The 9681-nt window shown below is 35.3% G+C and overlaps 1 protein-coding gene across 1 annotated transcript; it reads left to right on the top strand.

Annotated features, from left to right (window-relative positions):
- Positions 1 to 247: 247 nt before the first annotated feature.
- LOC118752911 (cytochrome b5-related protein-like) lies at positions 248 to 9415 on the top strand. The gene is made up of 5 exons (XM_036487755.1): positions 248 to 330; positions 5291 to 5417; positions 5494 to 5697; positions 8208 to 8590; positions 8659 to 9415. Exons 1-5 carry the CDS (start codon positions 248 to 250, stop codon positions 9164 to 9166), a joined length of 1305 nt encoding a protein of 434 aa, XP_036343648.1. The 3' UTR covers positions 9167 to 9415.
- The last annotated feature ends 266 nt before the right edge of the window (positions 9416 to 9681 follow it).

The following is a 9681-nucleotide window of genomic DNA, read 5'->3' as shown; positions in this document are numbered from 1 at the left end:
TGTTTCTGCAATGTTGATAAGAAATCGCTTGTCATTTTGTTCCAGCAATTGTGGAAGCAAACCATTTAAAATGATGTACATAAGATCACTGTGCATTCAGTTCAAATCGGCGAGGTTTCGATGATCTTTCGGTACGATCACACACAGCTAGCTAGCGAGTGTAAATTAGAAAGTGCAAATCCTGCTGTAAAAAATCCTTGTATACTTGTGGTAATTTGAAGTGAGAAAATTTAAAGAACGAAACAAAATGGTTATAGAAAATTGGAAGCAGTCAGGCATTGCAACGAAATTCCCGACTTTCAGGAATTCCAAGTTGATCACAACCAAGAGGTGAGTGCAGTGAAAACAGACTAAATAAACAAGTAATTTTTAGCAAAAAAAAAACCGACTTAAAAAAAATATATATATCTCTATATATATTCATGATCCAATGATCGGATCTAAACCATTATCGAAATCGGTTGACGTGGTGCAAAGTTATGCGGTAACATACATAAAAAAAAAAAAAAAAAAAAAAAATATTCCGACGAACTGATAACCTCCTCCTTTTTTGGAAGTCCGTTAAAAAAGGAGCAATTAAAGAGTGTCTTAAGAAAACAGGCAAAGTAAATTGGATCAACGCCGTTGAATGTGCAAATTTTTTTTTCATTTTATTGATCCGACATCTACTACATATGTACATATATTTGTCTCCGAAACAAAAATTTACACTTTCTTAAGTTAGAATTTAATGGGCCATAAAACAGCATACTTACACTTTAGAACGTTTTTTTTTTGTTGCAAATTGGTTTGGGATCTTTCTACAAAGTTTGAAATTTGGACTTATATATGCTTTTGTTAGCTAAACAAACAAATGTCGTGCCCCTATTATTTTTCACATGACTGTATGTTTATATATTTACCCTCAATCGTAAAATTTTGCTTGCAAATTAATGTAAATGCAATATATATGCATGCATTTAGGCAAGTGTGTATATTAGAGATGCCAGATTGAAATAAACGAAACCGGTTTTTGAATCGATTCGCATCCAAATAAAAATAACCGATGCAGAAAGGAATCGTCAAAAAATAAATCGATCTCCCAAGACCGATTCATATGTACATATATTTTGTCATATAACGTCTATTACTTAATTTTTATAAAAAAAACAAAACAGCACAGCGCTCTGACTAGAGATGACCCCGGGATATCGGGACCCGCGGGACCCACGGTACCGGCTTTTTGTTTTTATATTTTTTATTTTTTTTATTTTCGCTGACTATATTTCTCTTCTTACATACACTTTTTAGAAAAAAGTTAGAAAGGGGCTATTGAAAAAAGGGGCGTGGCACATCTCATACAAACCGAATTTTTCATACTGCATTTCCCGGAAAATGTTCATGGAAGAGGACTGGAACACGGTATGGAGATATGTGAGAGCAATCGTATACTCATGGAGAAAAATTGTGGTTGTCGTAAAACTGCATACTGCATATCTCTGGAAGGTATTCGTGGTAGAGTACTAAAACTTGGTATGGAGATATATGAAATCAATCGCATAGTCATTAAAAAAAATTGGGGCTATTAGAAAACGGGGCGTGGCACATCCCATACAAACCGAATGTTTCATACTGCATACCTCCGTCCGTGTTCACGATAGAATACTAGAATTTGGCGATTATGGTGTGCCTATTGAAAAAAAATTCCTCTCTTTTTTATTTAGAATTTTTAGTATTTTTGTATGAAAATCTAATACATAAAAATATCGTGTCACGGTTTTTGTGGTCGAACTCTTCCAAATCGGCTTGACCGATTTAAATGAAATTTTGTGTGTATATTCGGTAGGTATGATAATAGGTTGTAAAGTATGTTTCATACCGCTAAGTGAAGGTAACGTGGCACCTCCCATACAAACCAAATTTTTCACACCTTACATCTTTGCAAGTGTTTATGGTAGAGTACTCGATCATGGTATGGAGATATATGTGACCTCGTCTACGAAAAGGGAGCTTACGTGCGAAAACTAGTTTTCTGTGAAAAAGCTGTTAAAAGTAAGCAACTCGTTTCGTCAGTTTCTCATTATCTCGTTAATTGTTCTCCGCGCCGGACGTCCAGTAAGTGTTGTTGTTGGTCCAGTAAGTGTTGTTGTTGGTCCAGTAAGTGTTGTTGTTGGTCGGAATATTATTATAGTTCATCGTGTAAGTTGCTAGTGTGGAACATTTAAAAAAGTAACACTGAAGAAGTGACGTTTACTGTTTCTGTTGATTATCGTCTTCGCATTTCGCATGAAATGAAACATGAGTGTTGATGAGGAGTTCAGTGCCGTATACGGACAATATTTCCATGAAAAGGATGATGAAAACGATGATGAAAACTATGAAGAGAGCGATGATGATGAAGACGAAGTATGTGTATCTCAGGCAGAAGATGATACCGAACAAACTTTTGTGAAGATGGACCTGTATGTTGTTGATGTAAAGGAGGAGGAGCTGGTAACAAAATTTCTGTCAAAAGATTGTTGTAATAATGAATGCCATACACTGATACCACGGGAAATGATCGAGAGTACGCGGAACAATTGTTTAGAGATGTCGAAAAATGAACTTGATTTAGTGATACTAAGTCACATCGAAGCTGGAATTATGAATAACGAAAAGCTAGAAAGTGTATACGCAAAGCTTGCTGGGCGGAAGAAATATGGACAGAGACAGGATACAGAAGTTATGAGGCATAGAATTCAATTTACCTTCTACAGAGTACCTGTTTGTCGTTTGTTTTTCCTTTTTGTACATGCCTGTACGACCAGACGAGGAACCAGGTCCATCTTCCTCAGGATCAACACGTAAAAAGATCTCAAGGAAAACGACAACAAAGAAAAATACATAAACTACTCAGCATTATTATTTTTGGCCCATAATACGTTTTTCTAGTGTATAATCATGTCTTTATCACTACATATTATAAAACAAAGTCACTTTTTCTGTCCCTATGTCCCCTTAAATGCTTAAATCTTGAAAACTAAGCAACGGATTTTAATAGATAGATTGGTTGAAGAGGAAGGTTTATGTCATTATAATGTGAAGAAATATATAAAGGGGGCGTGGCAATCGGACAAAATGTGGTAAAAACCCATACATTTTTTGTTTACACAGCCATAAATCATAAAAGAATCCACCGATTAAAATGAAACTTACTTGAAGTTAAACTTTGAAATATTTACTTTCGTTCTGCATCAAAAAAAAAGTTGATTCATATCTTATTTAACCAAAATTGTTTAAACAAAAGCAGCACTTTTTCCAAAAAAAGCTGTTTGTGTGTTTGTTCGCTGTCAACCGAATGAAACATTAGAAGTTATGCGGGAATCTCGCCCCACCTCATTCATGTTGAATTAGATCGTATGGTGAAAGAACTCGGTACGTATGTATGTAAGTACATATGTACGAATCTCTCGCATAATTAAATTTCGGACGTATGTATGTATGTATGTATGTATTTTCAATTCATGTCTTTATTGCCGTACTGAATTCCATTGCATTGAGGGTTTTTATACAGAAAACCCAAATTTGAAAAATTTTTAGTTGTGAGTGTTTTTCAGCGAAATAAACCACTCTGTTCACGTTCTATATTAATAAATCGCACATAATTAAAATACAGTTTTTGAATAGTTTTTATTGATTCGGAGCGCGTTAAATTTGCTATCGATTCCAACGACTACACCCACAATAACATTTTTTTGTCATTTACTTTTTACGACAACTAATAGCTTATTTTCGAAGCGATTTTAATCAATACAGCATTTATCCTTATCCAATTAATTAATTTTTGAAGATATTACATCAGTAATTATCTTTTGTTTCTAAATGGTAATGGAATTTCTAAACTCTTTGAACCCGTCTGGACTCCCTCCTCACAAAATGGTGTTGAAAGTAGGTTGTCCTGTTATTTTATTAAGAAACCTGAATCCACCTAAACTTTGCAATGGCACGCGTTTGCTGGTAAAATCACTGAAAACTTTCATAATAGAGTACACAATACTCACAGGATGTGGTACCGGAGAAGATGTATTGATTCCCCGAATCCCTATGATACCATCGGATTTACCATTCCAATTTAAACGTTTACAATTTCCGGTAAAGACATCTTTTGTAATGACCATTAATAAATCGCAGGGTCAAACCTTCAACGTTGCAGGCTTAGATTTGAGCGTTGACTGTTTTTCACACCTCAAGAGAAAACATGTTTGTATTGTCTAATGACAAGAAAGCTGTGAACGTTGTATATAAAGACATTCTGTAATATATTAATTGTTGTTGTAAAAATAAAATAAATATGTAAAAATGCAAAAAGTAAATATGTTAAAATGTAGGGTATGAATTTAGATATTCCAAAGATAGCAGGAAATCTTCATGGTATAAAGAAAGGGAAATTGTTTTACTCCAAATGTAACGCGTGCGGGCCACGGGCAGTAATGAATAAATCAAAACTACGGGATCGATTTTAATCATTTTTTCAGTGAGTGACATAGGCCTTATATTTTATTTCCGTGCGAAGCCGGGGCGGGTTGCTAGTAGCTTATAATTCAATGCATTTTGTTCATTACCAATAAATTATATTTTGTCGTATTTTTACTCTTATTTCTCTACATTTTTAGTACACTTCTAAGCAAGTTAGGATTTTCTACTTTTCACCACGTGAAAAGGCATCTCATCTTCCATCCGAATCAACCAAAAAGTGAAAATTGATTTTTTGACACCTAAGCCCCCTTTCCGTAGACCAGGTCACATATAAAATCAATCGCATAGTCATTAAAAAAAAATGGGGCTATTAGAAAACGGGGCGTGGCACATCTCATACAACCCGGATTTTTCACACTGCATATCTCTGGAAGTGTTCATGGTAGAGTACTCGAACATGGTATGGATATATATGAAATCAATCCTATACTCTTAGTGAAAATTGGGGCTTTTTTAAAAGGGGGCGTGGCGCCTTTCCAACGCACTGAAACTATTACGTATCTTTGTATGCACATACACTTTTGCTAGGTCATTTAAGACGGCAAGGGAAATATGCCTTCTGACTACCACCAAATGCGGTACTGAAAATCATGAACGTGACCTGTTGGTGAAAATGTAAAAAAAATTTATTTCACGAGTTTAACTATGGGAGCTGCTGGTTTAAACTTTCGTTAACTGAGCATTACGAATATTTTAATCGATAGTTAAATTGTCAGTCGTTAAATAAGCAACTGTAAATTTGACCCTTAGAAATTCCTGCATTAAATATAAATATAAAACGTTTTTTCTTCCACAGCTGGCTCTTGGACAAACAGAATGATGATGAAGCTGAGGGTCTTTGGCGAATTTACGATGGCATCTATGACTTTACGGATTTCATTAGCAAACATCCAGGTGGTGAATTTTGGTTAATAGAATCGAAGGTAAGCGTGAATACAGAGTGCAGCAGTTGTAAAATAAATATTTTCTTTTCAAAACTTCTTAAACACCTTCGCACAGGGTACCGATATAACTGAAGCATTCGAGGCGCATCACATCGCCAAATTGCCACATAAGATGATCGAAAAATACAAAGTGCGCGATGCCAAAAATCCACGTATCTACACGCTCACCATGCACGAAGATGGCTTCTACAAAACGCTGCGCGAACGTGTCCGCGAGAAGCTGAAAACCATCGATAACACACCGAAGACGAAGAGTGATGTGAGTAGCAAGTGGGTGGAAAGTAAAATATGGCATTACGCTGTTGTCATTACAAAGGCTGCGTTTCTTTATACATTCCGGATAATCCCATTTCACAGCCGGAATAAACAGAATGCGTTTGAAATATACGTCAACATATCATCAGGAACGTTCTAAAGAATAAATAAACAAAATAGTTTATTCCAAACGTTCAGAATGTATAAAGAAATGCAGCCAAAATATCCCGATTAAAATATTTGTGTAAAATATTCAAAATTGCCACATACAGGCCAATTCTGCTTGTTACCGAACATTTTGTAACTTAGACATTTTGTTGCATAATTGTCAATCAATTGTCAGCAATTTCTATTCGTAAAGTTAGCTCCAGCGTTCGAGAAATCGCTACGCTAAATTTCTTATGTTAAAAGTCTCTAAATTAATAACATATGGACCTACAAATATGCAACGCGTAAGCGGAATGTGTTCAATATAAAATCGTTAGCATTATGGTTACGTTATGTTTGAATGGAAGCGTTGTATATTTTTAGGCATAAGCCTTATTCATTTAGACATTTTTAGCAATAGAAATTTAACGCGGCGATTTCTAGAATCTAGAATATTTTTAGGGACAGCAACAACTACTTCATATGTCGCTTAGCCAACATAATGTCGACTACACAATTGGCGGCATGATTTAAGATTCATTGAATTTTAAGACTAACAAGTAATTTTCAAACTAAAAACACAACCGACTTAAATTCTCATATGAAAATTTAAGAGTATCGTTAATTTTTTCATGATCCAATGTTCGGATCTAAACCAAATTAGTATGGGACCACCTCGGAGGTACAATGTTTCATTTAAAAAAAGAATTATACAAATTTGTTAATGTGGTCCAAAATTATGCGGTAACATACATTGAAAAAAAAAATAAATATTGCGACGAATTGATAACCTTTTGCTCTTTTTAAAGTCGGTTAAAAAAGTAAAAGATGATTTAAAAAGCTAAAAACAGCTCTTATTACAATGTGAGCTAAAAAGTGAAAAATACGTTATAGGCATACAGATTTCGTTTGAGAGGAATAGGAATTTCCTTAACTTCATCTAATTTAACTTTTTAAATTAGCATAAAATATTATACAAATTATTCTTAAGCAAAAAACAAAAGCGACTTCAATTCTCATATAAAAATTTAAGACTACCGTTAACTTACTCATGATGCAATGATCGGAGGTAACACCTTTCCTTTAAAGAAATAAGCATAGAAATCGGTTATCGTGGTCTAAAGTTATGCGGTAACATATGTACATATAAAAAAAAATTATTCCGGCGAATTGATAACCTTTTCCTTTTTGTGAAGTCGGTTAAAAAGTGATTGACAACAAAATGAATATTATTGGAATACAAATCGCAGGTGTTTTTTAGATTCTATAGTCGCGCTATAAGTACGGTGACCATCCGTACTTTATTTTAACCCCCTGTCCTTATTTTTTTTTTTCAAAATAAAACTGCCTTTTGTCCTTTATTTCTTAAACTGTCCTGTAAATCACCCCTGGATTTTTCAGAGGTAAATTTTTAAACAGAGAATATGAACAAATAAAAAGCGTAAGAGAACCTTCGCCAGTTTGTTTCGCACCCCACTTAACGGTAATCTTTGCACAATCTATAAATCACGAATCATTGCTAATACTGATAGAAAAATTAACTTAACTTTTAACTTTCAGTAAAATTCATTGTTCTCAAAAGCACAGGGAGTTACCAGTTGCACTGAAAGACAGCAATAAATTAAAATTTTTTAGTACAAAGTGCTGAAAAAGTAGCAATGTTGAATAAAATGTATTCTCCTGTTCCAGGTAAAACTTTTACATAATAAAACTCGTTGCAAAAATTGTATGGTGGAATTATTTTTCGTTTACAATCGCTTTCAATTAGACCTTATTTTGTAACATTTATTAACTGGAACAGGAGAAACGATATTCTTCAAAATTGCTACTTTTTTGCGCTTTCAAAAATCGGGCTCAACTGGTCTCTTGCTAGTTGTATAAGCTTTCATTGAAAAAAATTAATCTAGTTGGTTGAAAAATTAAGGCTCCAGTGATTTATGAACATTGAATTCCAATTTTGAACCACTGTGTGCTGGCTTCGTCGTGTAGTATTAACTGGTAAATATTTGATTTAAATTACGGTATGGGTAAGGTACTTGTAGCATACAAGTTGTATGTACATATTCCCAAATCATTTTGAAAAAAATATCCTTTATTTTATGTTGGTTAATATGGTCACCGTAGCAATAGGCAATATTCAAAATTAATAAGCCCGAAACTTTTTGTTTTTCATTAAAGCAAATTCTATTGTCATTTTCTTTAATCCCATTACAAGTTGGTATAAAATTGTACCAAGTTCGGAACTCAAACGGAATCTGTATAGCTCTAAATTAGTTATTACTTTTCTGTTCAAATTGTAATAAAAGCGTATTTTTAGTTGTGTATGTATGTACATGGATTTATGTTAATTTAGTGTTTTACTTGCAGGCAATTCACCTATTCTTGTTGGTGTCTATCTTCATTTTCGCCGTTCTCAGCGCACGCCTACATAGTCTGCTCTTCCTAGCGCTCGCTGGCACTGCGCTTTGCTGGACCGTCATTGTGGCGCATAACTACTTCCACAGGCGCGATAATTGGCGTATGTACACCTTCAATTTGTGCCTGATGAACTTCTGCTCGTGGCGAATTTCGCATGCGCTCTCCCATCATATCTATCCGAATTCGTACTTCGACCTGGAATTGTCCATGGTTGAGCCGCTACTTTGCTGGGTGCCCAATCCATATATAAAGAGCAAACTTATGCGTTATCTGTCAATAGTCACAGAGCCAATCACTTATGCGATAGTTTTTCCATTACAGATGGCGACTAGGTAATTTCGAAGGTTTCTTTTTTTTTATTTCATTTACTTAAGATTAATGAGTCTCCTTCCCACTTCAGAATCTTTTACTCGCTTCGCCACGAGAACATCCTGTACTGGCACGATATTCTGCCGCTCAGCATACCACTCGCCATGTTCCTCTTCTCCGATCTTACGTTGCTGTTGTCACTGCGCCAGTGGCTGTTCATCACAATGATTGCCAGCTTCGCTTTCAGTGTTATTGGCCTGAATGCGGCTCATCATGATCCGGAGATCTATCACGAAGGCGATGCTAATCGTGAAGATCGCGACTGGGGGCTCTTCCAGGTGGATACCATTATCGATCGTGGTGACTTGAAGGGTTCACAGTTCTTAGTGTTGACTCACTTCGATGATCATATTTTGCATCATTTGTTCCCGACTTTGGACCACGGCATCCTACCACAACTCTATCCAATACTCTATGAGACGTTGGAACAATTTAAGGGCAAAGTGCGCGAATGTAATCATTTGGAACATTTGTTGGGTCAGCATAAGCAATTGTTGCGCACCACACCGAATACAAAACCGCCGGGTTCGCATAACTAAGAAAAATATAAAATTTTAAATCAGTTTGAGAATATGTACCATTTTTTGGGTAGCAGATAATTAAAATTGTTTCTTAAATATTTTGTAAGTTTTTATATGGCATTTCCATTTACGAAATACCAGTAGATATGTTTAAATAATTTTAGGCTACAGACTACGTTATCATCTCAAATACAATTTGGAATACATGTATGTATGTATGTATGTAGAATAGACCAATACTTAAAGCTTAACTTTTTCGCATTCGAATCAGTTGGCGATTTTCACGTTTTATTAAGTGTGTGGCCAAGCTTTTCCTCCAATTTATGGTGTTATGACGTCTTCGACCGCCAGATTAGTTTTTGTACGAACCTTTTTCATGTGACAAAACGACTCTGAGGATTTACATTACCCGCCAGAATGAGATCGCTATTAGAAAGGTGTTTCATATTGGCCCTACCAGGCATCGAATCTTGGTCCTTCCTCTGGCTTCTCAGCTAGGATGGCTGATGCTGAAGATGAATGAGGGTGCTCCA

Source organism: Rhagoletis pomonella, unplaced genomic scaffold, assembly GCF_013731165.1.
Source record: "Rhagoletis pomonella isolate Grant_MI unplaced genomic scaffold, Rhpom_1.0 Rhpom_scaffold_01951, whole genome shotgun sequence".
Classification (NCBI taxonomy): domain Eukaryota; kingdom Metazoa; phylum Arthropoda; class Insecta; order Diptera; family Tephritidae; genus Rhagoletis; species Rhagoletis pomonella.
The sequence above is the reverse complement of the archived record's forward strand: the minus strand, read 5'-3'. Positions and strand labels throughout refer to the sequence as shown.